This window comes from Antedon mediterranea, chromosome 3, assembly GCF_964355755.1.
Source record: "Antedon mediterranea chromosome 3, ecAntMedi1.1, whole genome shotgun sequence".
NCBI lineage: Eukaryota > Metazoa > Echinodermata > Crinoidea > Comatulida > Antedonidae > Antedon > Antedon mediterranea.
The window spans coordinates 13878073-13902898 of NC_092672.1; the positions used below are offsets into that span (position 1 = coordinate 13878073).

At 35.1% G+C, this 24826-nt stretch overlaps 1 protein-coding gene, 1 long non-coding RNA gene and 1 pseudogene across 2 annotated transcripts; 2 read left to right on the forward strand and 1 right to left on the reverse strand.

Annotated features, from left to right (window-relative positions):
- The first annotated feature begins 111 nt into the window (after window positions 1-111).
- LOC140044067 (uncharacterized) lies at window positions 112-2783 on the forward strand. The gene is made up of 6 exons (XM_072088548.1): window positions 112-168; window positions 393-530; window positions 1089-1323; window positions 1551-1786; window positions 2133-2268; window positions 2565-2783. The coding sequence occupies exons 1-6, from the start codon at window positions 112-114 to the stop codon at window positions 2729-2731; spliced, it is 969 nt and encodes a 322-aa protein (XP_071944649.1). The 3' UTR covers window positions 2732-2783.
- Window positions 2784-16159: 13376 nt separating this feature from the next.
- Window positions 16160-17404, reverse strand: LOC140043631 (uncharacterized). Its single transcript, XR_011844326.1, has 3 exons — window positions 17306-17404; window positions 16667-16781; window positions 16160-16393 (listed from the first exon to the last, which is right to left on the reverse strand). It is a non-coding gene; the product is annotated as an uncharacterized lncRNA (long non-coding RNA).
- A 3718-nt stretch (window positions 17405-21122) lies between these two features.
- Window positions 21123-21299, forward strand: LOC140045677 (U2 spliceosomal RNA; annotated as a pseudogene).
- Window positions 21300-24826: the final 3527 nt, after the last annotated feature.

Sequence of the window (24826 nt, forward strand, 5' to 3'; positions counted from 1 at the left end):
AAACTGAATCACTACTTGTGGCATCTCGACATAATTTCGTCACAGGTAATACTCACCAAGCAACTTTTGAAGACAACGTTGCAGTATGCCGTAACATTTTGCAAGATTACAATGACAAAGATGCCAAAACGACTTCGACATGGAGGAGAAAGTGTGCAGAGGCAATTGGCAAACAATCGTTCGAAAAAAAGGTATTATTAATATTATTTAAACAAGTTATTTAGGACTCTAATATATAAAGTTGTAATTAATAATGTAATGGTGATATAATTAATAATAATGTTGTAATTAATAATAATATATAATAAATAAGGATATTAACAATAATAAAAAGATAATAACGATAATAATAAATAAGGATAGTAATAATAAATAATAACGTTGTATTGCAGATAATATCGTCCATGGAACCGATGTTCCAAGTATCATTGTATACGGACCGATGCTACACAAAGGTTACCAAGCTGTTTGCCCAGTATTATGCAGGAACGGTAAAGGATTCCAAACCCGGAAAGCAATTGAAGCAGTCGGTAGGTTTCTTACATTTATTTTCTGTCACATTTATTCTCTCAATAAATAGCAATTACTGGTGTATGCTTTTTTTTTGGCAAAAACAAACAAGCAAGAAACACAATCAGTTAATTATTAGTCTCAGTCACTTGCGGTAGAAACAACGCGTCTTCATTCAAAGGGTTAATAACTTTGTAAAAAACAATCTATTATTTATTAATTAATTAATTTTATACAGTTGTCAACCAACAGCGATGAAACCGCCACTAACAGGTTAAATCTAAACATAACAAACTATAAAAATTTATTAAAATTAGGCCTAATTTATTACAAAAAAAAACATTTTAAAATAGGCCTGTTTTTTCTAAAGGGGGGGGGGGGGAGTGTGATTAACTTTGTTAAAACTAAAAAATGGCCTATTCAAAAATGATATGACGTGCATTAACAATTGTTTTGTAAATTCTTCAATTGTTATCCACACGAGAGAAATGTTTATACTGAACCTCTTGAACCCTTATTGGAACGCTTTATTATTTGTTATCAGTATTGTGACTAAACATTTTTTTACAATTCTATAGTTCTTCATGACACTACAAGGCCTGTCGGAAGAAGACAAGTTTGAATTGCTGTCATCTGTAACAGACGGAACAATGTCCATTAAAGAGGTTGAAAATAAAGCACGGTCGATTAAGCAGATAAAGGTGATCAGAGGAAAATTTTTGACAACTATTAAAGTACTGACATGGAAGGAAGCGACCGAAAGATTTCCGGAGCACACGACCGATTCTGCTCTTCGGCCTTTTTTAACAACAAGTAAGGTTACTATGTTACTAATAGAATTCAGTCGCTGTATTTGTGCTATATTTCTAAAACCAAGTCCCACTCTGTCAGATTTTAAAAATTCGTACAAAATTGAAACAATTTAATATTATGCAGTTCGATGCAAAGGTACTTTATTCACACAAAACTACTATCCCTTATAGAAATTAAAATATTGAATAAATAATAATAAAAACATTTTAATACATTTCTTTTGAAAGGGAAGTTATCTAAAAGCGAAATTCCACCAGGTTTATTCATGCATTGTCAAGATGCTCTGTTTTGGGAGGAACAAAGGCAAAGTCAGCCTCAAGCGTCAACAGTTGATATTTTAACAGAAGATGGAACAAGATCAAAGTGTCAAGTTATGTCTGGGCCGTTTATTGGCAGAAAATTGACAGATATTGCCAATTCCAGTAATATGGGGTTACATCGTGGCCTGCTCGTACTGACAGAGGTTTGATATATTTTAAATATTTTATATTGTTTTGTATATTTGTAATTCATTCTATAGTGAGGGGTTTTCAAATTTGAAACTAAATTGTTTTTTTACGGCCTATCAATGTGGCTTTACTAAGAAAGATTTTAATAGATTTATATAAACAACAGAACAAATATTCAAACTGTTTTTAGAGATTATATATATTATTTTATAATTCTACCCATTCTAACTGACCCCCCGAAGCCTGACACATGCAATTTTTGCATAACACAGTAACATTGAGACTGCACTGGTTTTGTTACTGGTTTTGTTACTGTTGTTATTCTTATTATATTATTTTTTCTATGCTTTTTTTTTGTAGAAATGTGAAAAAGAAATGCTGATTTCTGATGTCATCGTAGTTGTTTGCAATGACGAGGACCTGCTATACAATATGACTATTTTAAAAGACAATGATAGAGTCATGCAAGTACAGTATTGGTACTGCGAAGAACAAGGTATACCCAGTTTGTTATTGTATTTACAAATATAGTTCAGTCATTTTTATTCAATTATAAATATAGGTCATTCATTGATTGGCAGTCTACTAAAAAATGTTCACCAATTTGCAATACTAACTGCTTTTTGGTATGAGGTGGATGGTGAGGTAATGGGGTTATTTCTTCTTGTTTCTAATAAAAGAAAAAAAAAAAGAAATGTACCATTGATATTATTATTATTATATTCAAATATACAGGAAAGTTAATGTAAGTATGTAGGCCTACAGTTTAATGATGATTCATATTTTTTTTAGACACCATTCGCACGTTATTAGTAAGCCCTCAACACGAACGCATGATGAATGGAATTGGTGGCGTCATTAAGGCTAAGTCACTAGAACTGCTAATTAAGCAACTAGTGACAAGGCATAGCAGAGAAGGTCACTTAGTTGTAAATTGCCTAGGATGGAATGGTAAATAATACATTTATACCATAACTCATAATAATCATTCATTGATGTTAACCAAAAACATACCGCGTGACAATTGGGCATGTCGCTAAAATTCAATCAAATGGGAAAAATTCTTGTTCTTTGAGTCATTACTATTGTCGTTTGTACAAACGACATTAATGAACTAACAAAATAATTTAATATTCAATTGAAATCTATTTTATTGTTATTATAATTACAGTGCTCAAGGAAATAATTTTGCAACGGCGCAATTGTATAACCTTGCTCGAGAATGATGGGGAATCTGAATTAAGATCCAGATTAGTTCGTTTCAAAGAAGAAATTGAAAACAGCATTCAGCTTGAAAATGGAGCCCAATCGGATGGTAAGTTTAAGTTAAATTAACTTTATTGTTTATCTATTGTCATGGATGCTAATACGAAGAACAATATACAAGCGATATTGTATACATTCAAGTCGCAATACAATGCTGATGATTTGATGTTTGTAGTGCAATATACTGCTACTTTTTGTTCAGGAATTTTAAAACGGCATATTAAGCTGTATTCTCATAACTTGGACGGCATACTATGCTATCTGTATTGTAAACTTGTATAAACACAGCCCATGCATTTAATTTTTAATCAATATTCAAAATACCTATAATCAATTTCTGACCCAATTTGAAACATATAGTAATACAAATTTAAAAAAAAAGATTCTCTATTTTAAAATTTTGTTTACACAGAGCTTCTAAAAAAATTATACAACTATTTAGAGGTCTATTAAATAATAGGGCCTTGGTTTATTCATCATTTCAGATGAGGACGACAGTACAGATGAGGAGGTTGAAGATAATGCGGAGATGGCAAATGAGGAGGACGACTACACATTTCCGGGGTGAAAATAGCATTCATGATACTGGACACATGCCTTGCAGTCACATTTTATATAACTTTTCAAATTAATTTATTAAATTTATTCTGTGCCTTGTGATGTTTATATATATACTGTATATACAATTGAGAGACTAGTACTGTTCCGCCGTACTACGACAGTGGTCTAATGGTCATCTGCATATCAAGCAGAATGTTCCGGGTTCGGATCTTGGATTGGGCATTCTCACTGATTTCCTCATCTTTATCGTTTAAAATTAAATAATTAAATTTCACTGGGCGGTTTAGAATTATTCTGTGCCTGTGAAATGTATATATCTTTTAAATATTTTCTACTACAATCACGTATAAATAGTTAGTAATGCATACAATACTTATTTTACTAGAAGCCGAGTTTAATTCATTCTAAATTAATAACCAGTGTTAGTGAATAAATAGTTAAAATTTATCAGTTCTTTAATTCTTTGATGTACGGCTGAGAAAAAACACCTTATGAGTGTATTCATGTTTTGTCATTAATAAAAAGCTTGTATAGCACACTAAAACTTTGTCTACTAATTATTTTTACAGAGAAATTCTTGTATTTCTGAAGTCATAAATTTTATGACCTAATGGCAGCTTCACAATCATGTCATAAATATTATGACTTATGTGAAAATAGTCAATACCTTGAAGCCCGGAAATCACAGCCTCATGTACTATAACCAGCGTATTCCGAGACATAACATGTAGTTTTAAATTGTCATAAATTTTATGACCTAATGACTGCTAAATTAATGTCATAAATATTATGACTTATGTGAAAATAGTCAATACTGTACCAGGAAGCCCCGAAATTAGTGCTTCCTGTACTATACACTATAACTAGCGTATTCCGAGACTTAACATGTACCTTTAAATTGTCATAAATGTTATGACCTAATGACTGCTAAATTAATGTCATAAATATTATGACTTATGTGAAAATAGTCAATAGGCAGCTACCATGTCGCTCGAATAATACACGCTGTTATCTGCTGTATATAGCCCATCACTTTATAACTTTTTTGTTGAATCTAATATATTATTACCGAGTATAAGGTGGTAAGGAGCTAATAATACTAAGCTTTAGAGCTGAGTGGAAATGGGCCGCTACTACTGGTAATTACACCAAAGTGTTTTGTGTATGATAATCGAAGTGCAGCTAGCTCTGCCAACAAATGCATGGATTAATACATTCATTTATAAAAATAGTTTTTAACACTCAGCTAGCTTTTATCTCATTATCATAAATGAAAACAAAAAAGAATTGCCCTTTTCAACTACAAATAAAAACATATCATCCAAACTAATAAACAGAAAAAAGAAACAATTATTCAATCAATATTATAGTTTATCGTTAAAGTAAGTTGATATATTTATGTTTCATTATACATTGTATTAAACTAGTTAATGTCGATGTATACATTTATATAAAACAAGGTTTTGTTTATTAATATCTCAGCGTTACTAAAATCAAAATATAAAACAAAACAAATTATACGGCAAGTTTATGCAAATAAAAATAATTATAAGAGGAAATGTTTGTTATCGCTAAATTGTAGTATTTTGATAATATTGAAATCGATAAAAATCAAAATATGCATATTTTACGATTTTGTATACATTTTAGCTATGAATGGCCAAAATTAAAGTAAATGTCGATTTTGTTGAATCTACACAGACGTATAATGTTTGTACTGAAAATAAAACGTGTTTTAGCTCCCAGACTAGAAGTGGTGTCAGTTTAGCTTAACAGCAAGTGGCTTTTACTCGTAGGGCCCTGTGGCCGTATTCACCAATCACACTTAGGTTAAGGAAAATACTTATATATGAATCCCCGGCTTGTTACTGGGCAGACCAACAGGGGGGCCTAGCATCTCTATCTAGCCTAGATTGGAGTTATCTACAAGGTACTGAATAGCTAAGGAAACTTCTAAGGGACCTCTGAGTTAAGGGAAAAATAGACCAAGTTAAGGATTTCACTTATAATCTTAAAACCTTTGTGAAAACCACTTTAGTAAAATAGTCTTAGGATTTAAGGGAAATATCTCACTTAAAAGGCACAGTCCTGCATCACTTCGAAGGAATAGAATGTAGCAGTTAGGGTGTCACGAAACCTAAGATCACGAAAGCTAAGACCCAAGACCTAAGATTACAAATATTTATCTTTCGCACCTGCCTTGTATTTTAACTCCCAACATTTATTCTGAATACCACACCTTAGAATTGGCACTTTCATGAAAAAGAATCACATAAAAAGTAACAAATACATTTTTAAATTGATGATTTTACAGACGTTTTTCTCGCACACAAAATGACTAGCCTACAGTACACTGGTAGGCCTACCCCATGTTCAATGTTTTTGTTTCTATTGAACGTCAAAAGAGCAAAAATTATATAGAGGGCTGAAAACTCTGTGGAGTCCATCTACAGTGTGGATGGAACAATGTAAAATCAAAATTGTAATGATAATAGTATAATCATGCAAGTACGAAGAAATAAATACTGGCAAATAAATTTTAACTTAAAAATCATGATAAGTTTTTTTGTTTCATTTTCTTTCTGTTTTTATACTTGTACTATTATTGTTGCTTTTTTGGCGCTCCATAGAAACAAAAACATTGAGCATGGGGAGCTCGAGGAGTTACATTACAGTATACAAAGAAACACGTCTGTAAAATCATCAATTTAAAGGATTTATTTATTTGTTATTATGTGTTTCTCCTTCTGAAAGTACTTATAAGTCCTAATTTTAAAGTGTGGTATTCAGGATAAAGTTAGTAAACAAATTTGGAGTCAAAATACAAGAAAGGCAGGTGCGTAAGAAAAACATCCTCTGAACCAACACATTGGAGTAAATATATACCAACAAACAACCCGTCAAGTTTGTTTGTTGTAAAGAAAAAATATACATTTACTCAACGGGCGAAAATAATGTGAGTTTATCTGTGTTTTGCGGTAGTATTAAATTATATTTATGGTAATAAATGAAACCTACTGTGTTTAAAATTATGGATGGATAAACAAGTATTGTTTTTAAGCTGTAGTATATCTTAGAATTTGTAATCTTAGGTCTTGGGTCTTAGCTTTCGTGATCTTAGGTCTTAGGGGGTCTTAGCTTTCGTGGTCTTAGGTTTCGTGACACCCGTAGCAGTTAGCCGTGTAGTCATTGAATGTTGAGTAGATCCTGTAAGAAACATTTTTAAAAATAAAAAAAAAGCATTATTATCAACAGCATCATATCATCATCATTACTATCAATAACATCATTATTATCATCAGCATCATCATCATTATAAAAAACATCATTATGAATATGTAACACCTGCAAACAAACATGAACAACACAATTTTGCATAAGTATATCCATGACGTCAGAATATACCATTAGTAAAGTTATCGCTGAAAACTTTTGACAAAAAGAAGTTATTAAATTCGATATTTTGCTATCGGTGAACGTTGATTTTTTCTGATCGTAACACCAACTTCTGAAAACATTTTAGGAAACAGTGCTATCCCTGAGTATTTGAAAGCATCAGTACGGGCTCTACCATAATGAAAGGTAAGTATATCTAGGTGTATGTTATTAATAAAAAAAAACATAATCACTCATAAAATTAGATCGTGGAGAAATTATTATATTGGCAATGAATGTCTTGTTTAAGAAGTCACGCCTATTCTCTACTGAAATTAGACTTAGCTCCTTTTTCTATCTAAATAACCTTTCTTTAAGATCATGCAGGTAGCTCTCCTTTAAACGGATTTTAATATATAATCTTGAAGTAACATAATGTCTACAACCATACCACGTTGAATACACTGGTTCTCGTCCGAACACCGCAAGATCGGGTCTTGTTCCCGCCTACCCAGTGTTGTAGACTTTTGTTTATCTTTTTAGTAATCCTAAACACAGTCTCTTTTATTTTTAAATGTTATTTTTCGGAAAATGTGTTTATACAGTTGATGATAGTATAAGTAAATTCAAACTGTAACCGCAATTAATCAAAAGTCTACATCTAAACGGCTATAATATCTTGGGTGGTGACGGAACAAACGTAACAGTACTACGACGCGGGCGTACACCTGTGTGCGCTTTTGTTTCTTAGTAACAATTAAAGCAGTCTGAAGCTTTATTGTACTTGCCGCTGTTGTGTTATTATCAAAGAAATTATAACAGAAGAATCTCCTGTTCGTCCGATGCCCATTCAAAACACAGTACAGGGTTAAAAGATCAAACTGGGCTACGCCATTTCACAGGATGGGAAAACTATTATATTGAACTACTGTGGAGTAGCTGTGCGTCAGGGAGTTGAGTAATTGGTCAGATGTACATTTGATTTTGCCCTTAAGTACAGCATTCATTATATGACTCATGCTGGTTTCCCTACTACCACCACATAATTTCTTATGCTGGTTCATTAACCCTACTACCACCACATAATTTCTTATGCTGGTTCATTACCCACCCCCACATACGGCGGTGTTTTTATCACTCATGCTCTTAAGTACAGCATTCATTATATGACTCATGCTGGTTTCCCTACTACCACCACATAATTACTTATGCTGGTTCATTAACCCTACTACCACCACTGAGAGACTAAAAAAAACCCCAATTATCCATTAAAACAATCTTATCTAACAAATTGCAGAAATCATCCAGTATGAATACTGATAATGTTCAATCGTTTTAGAGGTAAACTATAGACCCTTTTAATCAATAAAAATAAATAAATAAATAAATAAATAAAATAATAAACAAGAATATTTACCGGTTGACCAAAACAAAATTGAAGTAATGTCCTGTAACCGATTTTAAAAGGTCGCGGAGATCTTTCAGGAATGGTGGCCACGGTAAAGCTGGTACTGTATTGCCTGAATATTTGTAAGTTAAGCCTGAATTGCCAAACGAAACCTGCAGAGAGGAAACCATACAAAGAAAGTCATTTATTATTTGGCGAGATGTAAATGAACACGCCTAAATAAAATAATTTACAGTAAAAGAGTAAATTACACCTATAGCTACACAGCGGTAAATAAAGAAAAACAAAGGAAACGATATACAAGTAATTAACAAGTCATTAATACAAAACCACGGATAAAAACATAATGGAACTAACCTGTTTTCTAGGAATATTAAACCACTTTCCATACACTTTCACCTTTGCAAAATCACCGGTAAAATAGTCAATCTCTTCCTCACATTTTTTAAACAATGTATCGGCTGCTCCTTTATCAAGAAGTTGAAGGTAATCACAGTCTAAATTTTCCCCTATTATCTTTTGCACCGATAACTTATCAGGAGGTAGCAAATGATGTTCTGAATTGAATAAACGTCCTCCATTAACGTTTTTGTCAACACCTCCTTCAACAGTAGCTGCATTATCATTACCAACCTCCTCAATCATCTTTTGTATTTCACCGTGTTTTTCAATTAACTTGAACCACTGACTCTTTGGAAGGTTTACACCTTTTTTACCGGGTTTAAACTTTCCTCCTTCTTCAGACTGGTAATAGCGACGAATACACACAAATTGTTCTTCTTTCCAGTTACTAACTACCACATGAATTATGTCCGAAAGGGGGATTCTTACTGCCTCCACCATGTTAATGTCTCTTTGTAAGTCTTCCAGTGACTGAATAATTAAATCAATATTGTTGAAAAGTTTTTGCCACAGCAGAACGGGTAAATTAATACCTAGAGGTCCAGGTTTGAAGGCACCATATTCTTCCGTTTAGTAATACTCTCTGAGACAAACATAAACATCGTCACCCCATCGCTGGGCCACTACATGGCGTTTTTCAGACAAGAAAATCCGATTCTTTGAAGTTATGGAAATCTTTGGTACACCATCGGTCATTACGGCAAAATCTCGGGCGCTCATTCCTGAGGCTTTACTCAAACCTTTACACTCATCTGTTTGACCGTTAAAAGATTTTATAGAATCCATTATATTCGCTGATGTAGAAGCCATCGTTGGTAATTTTAAACTGCTACACTCGTCAGCTTGACCATTAGAACTCCCCATAACTCTTTTCATAGTCCTACGGGCTTTCTCACCAATTGCTAATTTCGGAGTAGGTAAACAGTTGAAACTCATGTTTATAGACTGTAGAGAGTTACAGAGAGTGAAACGAACGATTACGCTTGAATCAGGATATATATGCAGCTCAGTAGAGAAGTAGCCCAGTACAGTAATTAAAAAGATAATGATTGTTATTTCCGGTCAATCGTTTCCGTGACACGTGCGAAACACAATTTAAATATCCTCGCACAACAGCTTAAAAATAGCCTCTGAATTAATCAGGGTATTGACAAGAAAATAAACGAAATGTCTATACCGAGGCAATGAATATTCTCCGTGCATATTTAGTTCGTTGTAAACGGTATCGACTGAAACATACTTCTTATCCAGAACCTCCCGATAAAAATAGTCAATCTGTTCCTCTAGAGACTTCATACAACAAAAATCATGATCTTTTTGACTGCTCCTGTCAAATTCACAACCATAACAAGCCGCTTTACTTAAAACCCAACACTTGGCTAACACTTGAGCAGCAAACAATTGTTTAACCAAACGCTCCATTTTCAACATAAATTCTCTCTCCACCTCGTCCACGTACGTGAATATACAACTTGTAGGCCTGTTACTCCTCTCGACTCCTTCATCTATACCGGCGGGGATAACCTCTTCGGCCTCCGTGTAACGATCATCTATATCACTGCCTGGAACAACAACAGTCTCCTCATCATCGCTAATTATTATAACATTATCTGCACAACTCCCTTGCGAAAAATATATACTTCCAGACATAATGAAATACTGAAAAGAGATACTCTACGCAAAAATATGCAAAAACAACTGGAAAATAGTACAACAATAACCGCTTCACTTTGTTACACCGTCTTAAATCATAAATAACGTAATGACGTCACTCACCACGTACCAGAACATCGCGCCAAAAATTAATAAATAAGAGACAAAGAAACACCTGGCGGAAATTACATAATTATTACGAAACCAGGAAAAGAACGACCTTCATTAGAAACACCTGGCGGAAATTACATAACTAGTACGAAACCAGGAAAAGAACGACCTTCATTAGAAACACCTGGCGGAAATTACATAACTATTACAATAACAGGAAAAAAACGACCTTCATTAGAAACACCTGGCGGAAATTACATAACTATACGTAATCAGGAAAAGAACGACCTTCATTAGAAACACCTGGTGGAAACGACCTTCATTAGAAACACCTGGCGGATATTACGTAATCAGGAAATACATCAAGGTCGGGTCTGAAGTACCTTATTTACTACTCATGTTGCCCCAGGCAGACTAATGTAGATTGTTTCTATACGTTTTTCGGTGCCAACATTTGGTTGCACTGCCTACCTAATTAAAATGTTTAAACATGTACTGGAGTCAACACATGTTGCTCCAGGTAGACTAATGTAGGTGTTTCTATACGTTTTTCGATGTCAATATTTGGGTGCTCCACCTATCAGGCGCTAATGGTCAACCGGGTACTGGAGTCAACACATGTTGCTCCAGGTAGACTATGTAGATAGTTTCTATACGTTCTGGGTGTCAACATATGTTGCACCATCATCTGAATGGCTTGTCATCGGTTCTACCTGCACTTAATTTGGGCTGCTTCGTTGACCCCTTCGTTGCCAACTGTGTTGGCCCTTTCAGAGCATCCCAATGTTCCTTTTTTATGTTTTCCTTTTACGTGCATGCTGCAACGATGACTTGCCATTCATATTAAATAACTTTACAACCAATACTTGTTTCCTTGTTTTTGTTTATCGGGCTCACATGTGTCAAAATCACGTGATTGCGGGGCGCCCTCGCAATCATCTTTTGACAACGTGAGCATCTCATCCTCTTCACCTCACGCTGTCAACAGATTACCACGCCAGTTTTTGGCTAAGTAAAATAATTTTCACTTCCCTCCCTCCACTCCCTCTTTATTTTGTTTTCAATTACGGTTTTGAGACATGTGTTTTGGCCCTTTCAGAGCATCGCAATGTTCCTTTTTTATGTTTTCCTTTTACGTGCATGCTGCAACGATGACTTGCCATTCATATTAAATAACTTTACAACCAATACTTGTTTCCTTGTTTTTGTTTATCGGGCTCACATGTGTCAAAATGCTATATCAGTGGAAGTGCTTTTACAAAATTGAGAATATGAATATTTTACATCCATTTCAAAAGCTTCATTATTATTGCGATCTTTTAGACATTATGTGAGTTAAAACAACAGAAATTTAAAAAAACATTAAATATAAATCCACTAGCCCTTTATAAGTGAAAGGACAAAATTGAGAATATGAAGCAAACAAGCACTGCCTGAGTGGACTGGAATAAAGAAATAAAAACAAAGGATCAAGGCACAAGCTGAAAACAATGAAGATAGCTTGGTAGATATAAACAATTAGGATTGTATCTAAAAAAAAGCAACTCAAATGGTGGTTAATATTGAACCTTAAACTTAGGTAGTCGATGGAATAATTTTACTGATCTGGGAGTATGTTAATGTTAAGATCAAACAGTTTTGTGGCTTTAAGTAGTAATTCCAAGTGTTTTTTTGTCTTTGCGAGTTTTGTCGCTCCATTTGACAACCTAATATGTTCGTGTCATTGATATAAGATATTAAACGATTGCGACATGACTTTTGAAAGCAACAGGACTACATTAAAAGTCCTGTGCGATTTCTGCAAGTAGGTTGAATTAACATTTCGGTTACAGAAAAACTTTAATGTTTTTTATAGCTGATCTCTGTGTCATTCTCATACGGAGAGTGTTTTGGTTTCTACCACTCACTACAAATATTACAGTGTATGAGATAAATGACATTTTTGGTTAGACAATTAATTGGTTATGATTTTCTATGAAGCAACAAGCAAAGCCAATTTAAGCACGTATTGGAAAAGTGTTGGCATTAAAATATAGGCTAATATAATAATTTGTTTTACACGTGCATGATTAATTATACTGTACTTTTTAATTCGAGTCTTTGTTATTAATTTCAATAAACCAATCACTTTATAATATAGGCCCACTAAATTTTGTAATAATAATTCGTTTAGGCCTTAAAACATTCTCAACTAAATTTGGGACAAATAAGTCACCTCTGTGATTGAAGTTCGCTTTTTGATAGCTCGGTTATGTCAGGTAGGCCTACTAATAGCTTAATGCGATATCTAGAAGCAAAACGAAGACAGCCGACCTGATACCGCTGAGATACGATTAGCCAGTTTTATAAAGATGTTGTCCGAGAGAGAGAATCAACATACGAGTTCATCATAATAAATTTGTTCGACCGACATAAAAGTCATTCGAGATTTTTGACTCCGAAAGCTAAGACAAATGTGACGATTTTTTTTTAAACAGATGCAAAGCACACAACGAGACACATTTAAAAGCTGAACCTATAAAAACACGGTGCTCTATATTCTTAGCTTAATTGACTATTTAAAATACATGGAAAGTACTTAGTAAAGTATACAAAAAAAAAAAAAATTTCTAACAAAATGTTGCATTACAATAAATATAAATATGTATGGTCTCAGCAATTTGAGACCATTTTTAAATTTCAATGACCAGCCGTTTTTTAGATACAATGCAAGTCAAGGTCAAAGGTCAATAGTGCAGAAAAATAGCATTTCCTATTACATTTCGTCAAAATGTTCTATTACAATGAATATAAATATATACGCTCCGAGTATTTTGATACCAATATCTTGTTGATAGACCAAAGGGATACGGAGATAGGGCCAATTGGGCGCCATTTTGATCTTGGGGCTGTTACCATGGTTACGGGATCGTGAAAATTGGTTACCTAGCATTTTTGGTATCCTACCACCATATTAAAGAAGTGAAATCTCACTTTGGGCATTAAAATCCTACGGAAATACACGAGGACCCTGACTATAAAATGCATACATTATATACGTTTTTAATGGCGGCCATCTTGGAATTCAATATGGCTGCTATATGCTATTATTATAAATTGTACCATTGGACTGATTTATCATAATATTGTAAGATTTATCACACAAATTACGTTCGTACGTTGTTTAAAATAGGAGCTACTATCAGTTTTGAGTAAAAAATGGGGGCCATTTTGAAATCCAAGATGGCGGCCAAAATAGGGTCTGAAAAAATTGGCCCCCAGTTGCAATGAATTCTGCTGGTCCCAAGGATTCCAAAACTGCCAAGAACTCAACTTGAGCATTAAAATCTCACGGAACCGATTTTTGGAACGTTGGGTTCCCCACTAATAGCACTGCTATATATATTATTTATAATTTAATAGTAATATTATTAGTATAATAATAATTTTACAACAAAACTACTTTAAAAAACGAGTGATCTGACTGAACATACAAACAGTTTGTGGCAGTAAATACTAATTAATCAACATCAAATACTGTGCATAAGCTTCTCCTTAAAAAAAAACAATTTAGTTGGTATTAAATCATCGGATGACGGTTTATTAAGTTCCTTGATCCAAAGAATTTATTTTCCTTAATTAAAGTTGTATTGTCCCCCAAAACATGAAAAATAAAGATGAAAAAAATCAAATTTTGAATAGACCATTTTGTAGTTATAATAAAGTTATTCACTTTCGCCGAAAAAAAATCCGGAAAAAATATTGATTTCGCTTATAAAAAATCAAAATAAGTTTACCATTTTTTCGAACTCATAAGTTCAGAAATTCCAAAATAACGATGGTTAGCTAACAGCTCATAAATATGCATGATATGTTAATGAGTATCCAAACCGGGGAGATCCGATCTGTTCACCACGTAAACAAACATGTGCGAAGAACAGAAGAAAGTGCTGGGGTTTCCCTGATCGTATGATGTAAAAAGCTCTGCCGTTAATTTGCTGGTAAGTAGAATTCTATTTTAGATGAATGACACATCCTCCTATAATAGTTTTTGGCGTATAGTTATAGGCTTAGCTATCTAGGCTAGGGCTATAATATAAGCCTACTTCTACTAATCTATCTAGTAGGGCCTAGGCCTAGTTAGTACTGTAGTTTACTACTGTGTAGTGTAGTGTAGCAGCAGCTGTAGGCAGGCAGATAATCGGGTCAGAAAAGTAGACGGGAACCCACTTTGAGGCCTAGCTAGGTCCTATATATCGTACTCACCTAACTGATGACAAACAAGGCCAACAGCCATTAAGTCGCGTGCTACAATGCATAGTGATACCGGACCGACAGACAAACAGACCGACAGACAGACAGACCGACAGACAGACGGACCGACCGACATAGTGAACTATACTGACCGAAATTACTGAACATGTTTAAAAATGTTGAAATGTTTAAAAACATTTATATTTTTTTAATTTACACGTGCGTAGCCTGTCACTTTTGACGTGCTCGTATAACGTAATTTCGAGTTGAAAAGTAAGTCAAGAAAACAGAAATCGGGTAAAAAGAGTGCGCAATAACATTTAACGCGCAGTGCGCGCGCAAAAATCTGCGCACTCATGGCAATTTTGTAAACGCTTAAAATTGCCTGAAACGTACTCTTATTTCATCGAAAATAAATTTTGAAAATTTTAAGCGCGCGTACGCATGCGTTACATGCGCTACGCACGTAATTGTATTGCCATATGATGATTTATGCCCTGAAATTTATGAGTACCAAATTTTATTTAATTGTGATTCATGGTTGTTAAGATATGATTACAAACGTGATTTCGTTAAATCGTGCGTAGACCGCGTAATTTTTTATTGCGCACCGTGAAAACATAACCACATCGATTCCTGGCCATAAGGAATATTCTGTGAAAAATTGACTTAGCTAGATTAAACTGATATCAAGATAAGGTCATAAAGCGATAAAACGCATAGTGATACCGGACCGACAGACAGACAGACAGACCGACAGACAGACAGACCGACCGACCGACATAGTGAACTAAAAACGAACATTTGGAAAATGATCAGCATACAGGCCAAAGAAGTTGACGGTAGAATAGATTGTTGTTGATAGCAACCAAAACGAAAACACTAGTAATTAGACTAGGCCTTTTTTAGGGAGGAGATGCACTTTTCAGGGATTCCTTACTGTACATTAGTACCCCAAATTGAAAACTTCAGATTCATGTACAGAAATAATAATTATATGTATGCAATAAATTGTGAAATATTTAACTTTTCTATTTGACTTTTGTATTTATACATCATTGTTTTTCAATTTATAGACTTAAGCTAATGAAGACTGGAACAGAAGTTACACCCATACAGCATTTTAAAGGCAACTGGCAGTAGACTTGGTAGTGGAACACAAGATAAATATTGGATGACTATCATAAAGCATTAGGCAAATGTGTTGGTTGTTTTCCAGCTTTTAAAATGTTGTATAGTTTTCATAATTCGAGCAATAACATTTGTATACAGCATTAAATAAATAAAAAATACTACTAGAGTACATGAGATAAAATCACCATAATTTTAATGTGTGAAGATTTACAGTACAGTACAGTAAAAAATGAGTTAACTACTAGTATATTTCATTGAATTTCTGCATTATTGTTGACAATTTATTTTCAACTATTAATTGATGTGTTGATTGTGGCATTACAGCAATAGCTTGTCTTCTGTGATTGTTCATCCATTTTAAAGTGTCATAGTAAGAAACGTTCAAATAAATATTGTGAATGTTGCTACCACATTTTGTGTTGATTTCTTCACCATTTTCCACTACTTGCTCATATTGTTCATTCAAGTGTGTTAATACCTATTAAAAGAAAGACATTATTTATTAAAATATGTACATAAAAAGTTTAATTGTGTGAATGTTGGTTTGAACGTTATTGCTTTGGAAGAATTTTCAACATAACGGTACTAAGTACTGTAAAGTACACATTCCAAAAAATATTTAACTTAGATTATTTGGTCATTTTCTCTAAAATAATTACATTATTGGATGTACAGTATAGGCCTAGTTACAATTTTCACAAATCTATATTAGCATTAACATCTAATTAATCATGAAGGAAAAACCAAGCACCATAATCTCTCCTGGCCCTGGTGGTGACCTTATTTTCTATTTTTGGCAGCCATTCACAAGTTTTCGCTTTTTGAGTTTCGCTGCTCTTATGTATAATTTTTTTTAATCACAAACTCTACATAGAAAAGAAAATTAAATGTTTTAAAATGAATGAAAAGTGATATGAATAATGATAAATTAAAGACTATTAATTACTATTATTAATATTATAGTATTATACTAAAAATAAGACGAGTTGGTGGTGTCGAAATTCACACAAGTCACAATAAAACCATGGAGGTATAACATATTTTATTTTTATACCTCCATGCTAAAACCTTATTCCTTACTCCATGCTCACAGATGAATGTTATAGGCCTAATCCTATTTAAAGCTAGGTTGGCAATAACTATTAATAAGGCTTACAAGTTGTATCTATTAGTATTAGCTAGGCCTGCTACTCACTCAGGGTGAACCCTCACTCAGGCCTACAACTAGGCCTAGTACTACTACTACTACTAGACTAGCTACTACTCTAGGCCTAGCTAGCCAATAGATAGGGGATAGTACACTAGATAGCCAGTACAGCTGTAATGGGCTAGCTAGGCTTCCTATACTAACTAACAAAGCTGCACCATAGAAACTACATTTCTTACTTACCAATCTGCTAGGGCCTAGCCATAGTCTTTTCTTCAAGTAGGAGTTGTTTTTTTTGTTGTTAAACTACAGAACTTTCCCACCGTCGTCTCGCCATATTCACGTCGTATTTTTTTTCTGATGACCTAGAGGTCACATACACGCACAAGAATCATACAATATGCATAATTCATAAGCTAATTCAGGTCAAGGGTTAAATTAAACCGGAAGCCAGCTGGCTGCCAGCCAACCGACTTCCGGTTGACTATTTTTTACTTTAAATTACGATTTTCTAAGGTAAATAATTTTTTTTTTGATCCAATTTTTTTTCAAAGTCAACAACTTTTATGTATCATTAAAATGGCCTTTAAAAAAAAAAAATTTTTGTTCAGGGGGACAATACATCTTTAAGCATATGCTTAATTTTTTCATAAAAGAAATGAAACCGTCACTGAATAAACACAACGGTTACCAAAGATATATAAAAGACTAAGAAGCAAAAAAAGGACTAATAGCAAAAACACACATATATAATTACCAAAAAACAGGAACATTCAATCAGTGAATAACAGAAAAAAACTCTTTTCCCAGCGTAGGTGGCGTGCTCCAATCACCAGTGATCAGGGGGGTTCAGGCGTAGCGAAGGTTCCTGGCGGGGTGATGAGCCATTCCCAGGCGGTCTCCCATCCAGGTACTAACCGGGCGCGTAATTTTTTAACTGCGGTGTTCGGACGAGAACCGGTGTTTTCAAAGGGAGTATGGTCGAAGCGGCCGCCAACCAAAGTGGCCGGCGATTTTTTTTCCGTACGAGAGTTCCTCCATCGGTTCGTTTCGGACTCAATCGACTCTCTTCGGTATTCGGTAAGTCAGCTCACTGATGCGTGACAACATAATACAGTACAATCAAAGAATATATATATATTCTTTGGTACAATTTACAAACCGCGAGCTTACTTTCACAGAGGCTCTCACAACAGCAAAATGAATCTACACTAAATACGAACTTTGATTGACATTAATTAATAAATACTAGGCCTAGGCCTACTAAGTAATTACATTAAGAACCCAATAGCATTTTAAAGATCCAATAGTAGGCCGTATCAGATATTATTTTTTTAAGTTGAACGAACGAGAGGCTCTTTTCTTATGGTATTGTAGCTAGCCCATCATGGCTAGCCTAGCCAAGCTTGTGTAGGCCTATGCCATGTATTACTTTTGAATTTAAAATGATTGTGTACAGTAGGAATTTCTATGCACAGTGTATGTTTTTTTTTAAATAATATTATTAAATGAATATTTATATTGTAGGCTGATGGAAATTTTACGTTAAAGATGTATTATCCCCAATCATGAAAAATAAAGATTTCAGACTTTTAATAATAGGCCATTTTGAGTTTTAATTAAGTTACTCAATTAAAAAAAAAAGAAAATGATTTCAATTATAAAAAAAATGTGACTATTTGTTACATTAAATTATAGTTTTTTCCGGTACATAGTTTTTTTGCCAATCTAACTTTTGGTCAAAGTGAATAACTACTATGTGACATTAAAATAACATATTCAACAATAAAATGTTTTTTTTATCAGGGGGATAATATATCGTTAAAATTAAAAACTTATATTTTCCAAGAGTCTAGATTCAAGAAATTGTATTGGCCCACTCTTAAAATAGAAATTCATTATATTTATAAGAATAAAACAAATACATACAAAATAATATAGCCTAAATCCTATTACAGTATATCATATTAATAAATCAAATTATGAATATCATTAAAATAAATTAGGTCAATTAAAATCCTAAAATACATTACAAAAATAACTGATACGTAGTAACATCTTGTAATAATTTTATTTGAATCAAATTTCTTGTATGAGTAAACATTTCTTTCAATTAAGTACTTTTCTACGTTGAAAAAAAAAATAACAGAGAGTTTGCGAAATGCACTAATATTTTATTTAGACTTATTTATTTTTCTTATAGATCATGAAGGGCATGTATAGATTAACAAATTATAAATTTATACTGTACGAAAAAGTGATTAACAATATACAATAATGAAAACAGCAATGAACAAGAATTCTAAATATTATATCAAATTACGTATGTGTTTAGTGAGTACCTAATTATTATCTATGTATTAACAATGCAGTATTTTAAATAAATTATAGGCCTACAACTAATATTATTGTTTATTATGTGTATATGTAATTTGGGAAATCATAAAAAATACATGCAAAGTAAAAACATTCAATTACGGTACTGACACGACTACAAATACATTTAATAATAACAAATTTTCCAGGAAGCTTATATGTGATACTATCATCTTATCATGAAGATCGGTTTTCTGCATTACATATTCTTGATTTATTTGATTTTACAAAATGTCAACAATACCAATGGTTTCTGCAATTAATTTAAACAAAATTTGTTCATTTTAATTCAAAATTTCCACCAGCCATCAATAATTATTAAATTAACACAATAATAATAATAATAATTTATTTGGAGATTACACTTTTACAACAGTGGCACTCGACCAAATGGAAGGTGCATCCAAAAGAAATATACCAAAAAAAAAAAAAAAAAAAAAAAAAACATGACATAGAAAATAACAATTACAATAAAAAGTCGACGTAGGTCAACATGTCAAAACAATTAAACTACAGTAACTACAATACCATTGATAATTAACACTACAGCAGCAGGAAACCCACTGACAACTAAAAATACAAAATTACAAGAAATAAACATATAGAATAGGTAGGAACATTAAACGCTTTATAAGCAAGCATGTGTTTCTATACATTACAACTTACAAGAATACATGTTACTAGGCCTATGTAATGTATACATTTTTTTCAAATGTTTACACTTAAAAACCTGTACATATAATTTCTAACCTATTATTAAAATAAAAAGTAGTACTGTAGATGGAAATGTAATAAATTTTGAAGCACACGAACACGTCACGAAGGGCTATGGTGCCTTGCTTGTGACGACTAACAAAATAAATGCTGCTGCTGTGTGTGTGTGTTTACTGTTTGTGAATCTGATGGTACATTGGTTTGTGGCTGCCTATACAGTATTATATTATTACAATTCTAGGCCTATTATTACAACTATAAGGTTTAGTACTACTAATAATATTTATTATTATATTTACACAATGAGTATATACTGTAGTATTGTATGTCTAAATCTGTCACACTCGTGCAAAAAAGCTGCTCACGTTTTGTCTTGTGGTTGTTGTCACGCATCAGTGAGCATCGGTGGCTTACCGAAGAGTCGAATGAGTCCGAAACGAACCGATGGAGGAACTCTCATACGGAAAAAAAAATCGCGATCGAATTATTAAAATGCACAGAGAAACGAATGGGCTTAATATCGAGTTTATTTTATTGACGTAATTTATAGCCATGAGACGTACATTTTACTGTTTCGTCTTTGTTTTACGGTCTGGCTGGACAAACCTTACGCTACTTACTTCATTGTATGTATACTCTGTATTGTTATGTAAATTAACAACGTAACGTAATGTGTTCTATAACGTTAACGGTGTGTTACGACCATCCATAGAGATATTATAGTGAACTATAATATCTCTATGGACCATCGAACGTAAGACGTCATCAGTTTTGTTTAAAAAATACATGTTGGCAGTTATTACAAATTAACTATATTATTCTATAATCTCTGTAAAAACTTTTACATTTTCAACGGTATGGCCTAACACATCGGTCGAATGTATGTATACATTAGCTACATTGTATGTATCACACTGATTCGACAACAAGTCGTCATTTGTTGGTACTAGTTGAGATTCGTTTAATTGTTATCGCTTCTCGGCCTTTTGGCTAAGATCATGTGTAGTATCTTTAAGCGGTTTTGCTGAGTTAAAGTGGACATTGTTTCTCCTGTTTTCGGCATTTTTGGACGTCAACGTGGACATACATTTCATATATTACGAAGTAAGAGTTTGTCGTTTTATTTCTGACTGAGAGTTCCTCTTTAAAATGCGGAGGCCCTCGTTGGTCAATCTCGACTACGGAGATAAATCTGTTATTGTGAAAAGAGTTTTCGATGATCTGAAGTTGGCCAAGCTCAACTTGGAAGAGGTGGCTGCTGTGCAAAAATTGTCGAATGGTTCGTTTGATGTGACATGGAAGACCGCTTCTACAGCTAGACGGGCTGCTGCCGTCCTAGCCGACTTACCGAACAGGCCAGTTTTACGACAATCGGGTCGTTGTGACAATCTTGTTTGTCGAATGTGAGGTGGATGATGGTGTGGTTAAACACATGTTATCCCGATATGGCGAAGTCACGGAATCGCGACGGCTTTTTTATAGTAATCAGCCTACGATTTTAAATGGAAATCGCCAGTATAGGATGGAATTGACTCGTGACATCCCGTCACAGATTCGCATCGGATCAAGGTACTGTTGGGTGCGATATTATGGACAGCCTAAAACGTGCCTGAGGTGTGGGATCGTTGGTCATCTGGTCCGAGACTGCTCGGAAAAGAAGTGTTCTAATTGCTTTCTTCTAGGTCATTTGGCCTTCGAATGCAAGAACAAAGTAGTCTGTTCGATTTGCACTGAAGCGGGTCATGTGGTTAGGAGGTGTCCTGTTTCTTTCAGCACTAAAGATCGTGGTGGCAGTCAGCCTATTATTGAAGAGGACGGACTAACTTCAAGTGGAGAAGAGGAGCTTGTTGTGGTGGAAGATGCAGGTAATGTGACGGATATTGAGGAGGAGTTGGAGGTAGAGAGTAGGGAAGTGGTTGCATCAGGCTCGATACTAATGAGTACGTCAGAGAAGGGTTTAGGCCCCGGCCCTCCAAAGCTCTATTAGTGTTGGAGGTAGTGATGTGGAGAAAAATGAAGAAGACACGTTGGGGGGAGAGCAGGAGGAGTTCTCCAGCTGGGGCGATAGTGTTCCTTTACTGCCTAAGGTTGGGAGTATTTTCGATAATGATAGTGAGGGCAGTTTGGACAGTGATGACAGTGATTCCTCAGATGTTGTAAGTGCCAAAGACTCTTCGAATTTGGTAGTGGCAAAAGATGCATCTGTTGTGAACGCCAAGGCTCTGAAAAAGCTGAAAGAAGCCGGTTTTGAGAAGGAGATAGGAATGTCGTTATCCTGCGTGAAAGGTTGTTCGTTACCGGCTTTCTCCTCATGGCGTTCTTTTGCAGATCATATGGCAAAGAAGCATGGGAAGAGCGCAGTGGTGAACTCTCCGGTTAAATCTTGCAGAAAGTCGGCCAGCGGATTTATTCGGCCATTTGGCTTCATTCCACGCGTCCTACAGTATGTTGCTCGCACGTCAGTGTGAGAGTTGTTGAGGCAAACCTTTTCGAAATGAGTTATAGGGGACCACTGGTGTACTTTTTGTTGTTTTTAATGGTTTTGTGTGCTTCATTGAATGTGAATGGCTTTCGAGATTCGTCTAGGAGAGCACAGGTTTTCAGCGCCTGCCGAAAGGGAAAGTTTGATGTTGTTTTTCCTTCAGGAAGTGCATTGTGCTTCTGATTCTGAAGGTGATTCATGGGCGAAAGATTGGGCTGGTGGGGCATACTGGTGCGGGAGCTCTAGAAAAAGTGGTGGTTTTGCGATTCTTCTTCGGTTGGGGTTATCCCTATCAAACATCAGGCGAGATCCTACTGGTTCGGTAGTATCAGGCGTGGTTCATGTGGATGGGATAGATATTCAACTTTGCTCCTAATGAATCCGCTCGTCGAAAGATTTCCTTTAAGGACCTGCCTAAGTTTGTTTCGCCTGCTCTGTCTTGTTTGCTCGGCGGCGATTTTAATTGTGTCCCAGATGTTGACTTGGATAAAGTTGGTGGTACAGGGGCTGTCGAGTTAATGGAGTTTTGTTCGGCGCTCGGTCTTGTGGATCAGTTTCGGAAGCTGTATCTTGATGTTGTGGCAACGTCGTGGTCATCCGTGGCCAATGTTATCGCTTGTAGGTTGGACCGGTTTATGCTCCTGATTCGTTTTTTCTGAAGTCCATTTCCCATTCCGTTTGTGGTTTTTCTGACCATGACTGCGTGGTACTGGATGCGATCGTGTCTGAGGAAACCCGCCGTGGTAGTGGTGCTTGGAAGTGCAATGTGTCTGTGCTGTCCGATCCTTGTTTTGTGGAGGATTTCACTACGAAGTTCAGATGGTGGCAGTCGCTCAAACCGGGCTACGATTCAATACTGGACTGGTGAGATAGTGTTAAGACTCGGTCCAAGTCGTTAATTATTGAACATTCATCGAGAATTAGTAGGGATAGTAATCAAGAAAGACAGCGGTTAGGGACTGAGTATGGGGAGCAGAATCATTTATTCTCTGTTTCTCGAGACCTAAAGCATTTGGATGTAATGGCAAAGTATAAGTGCGGTTCAGAATTTTACGTACCAAGTTTGACACTGGTGAGATAACGAGTGGGCTATTATATGAAGATAACCATCAAGGGAATTTCTCAACGTGGCCAGGTAGTCTGGAAGTGCAACTCCTCCGTATTAGAAGACTGTTTGTGGAGGACTTCATAATACAATATAACATGTGGCGAATCTTGATTCCTGGATACGAGTCCATTCTTCAATGGTTGGATGATATTAAGGTCCGAATAAAAGGTTTGATAATCCGTCACTCGGCGAGAATTGTTGAAACTGAAAGACGAGAGAACGGTAGCGGCTGGAGGCCGAATACAATATACTTAAGTTTAAGGTAGGTTTGGATGTGGATGCTGTTGAGGAGGAAGAAAGCAATGTTCATGTGGATGGTTCTGGTGAGTTAGAGGACGGTTATGTGTCTACGCAAGATGACGAGGTAACACGAGCTAGTACTCGGTCAAATCGAGATGAAGGGGTATCACAAAGTACTGTGTCCACTCATGGAGATATGGGGTGACACAAACTAGTACTGGCAGCTGGGCAGATTATGCGATGGGAGACCTTCCTGAGGAACAAAAGTTGGTAATTCAAGAAGATGCTGAGGAAGAGGTGTCAATGTCCTCCTCTGATAAGGAGACGGTCAGGAGGAAAGGGCCCAACTTAAGCCTGACGGTCCAAAATTCGTCAAAGAGAGAAGCTTTATATTAAGTTTCCCCCAAAGGTTGCACTAAGGGGTCCTTTACGGCTTTGGCTACATGTGGACCATATAGCGAAAAAGCATGGCAAGAGCAACGTAATGGTTGAATTCCCGGTTAGAGCGTGTAGAAGGCGGATGTCGAAGTAATCCCGCACTTGCCGGGTATGTATTGAGAACGTCAAGGAATGACATGGTTCGCCTATCGTTGCCATAGAAATTAGAGTTGTTTTTAGCTTAATTCTATTTTTAGCAATGGTCTTATTCTGTTCTTTAAATGTAAATGGTTTAAGAGATCCTGCAAGCTTAGGGGACTCTTTGATGTTATTGTTTTACAAGAAGTTCATTGTGGTATGGATAGCGACCAGTGGTCACGTGAGTGGGGTGCAAGCGCCTTTTGGGGTGAAAGCTCGGGATATTACTTAGTTTAGGTGTATCCCTTTCGAGAGGGGGACATGGATG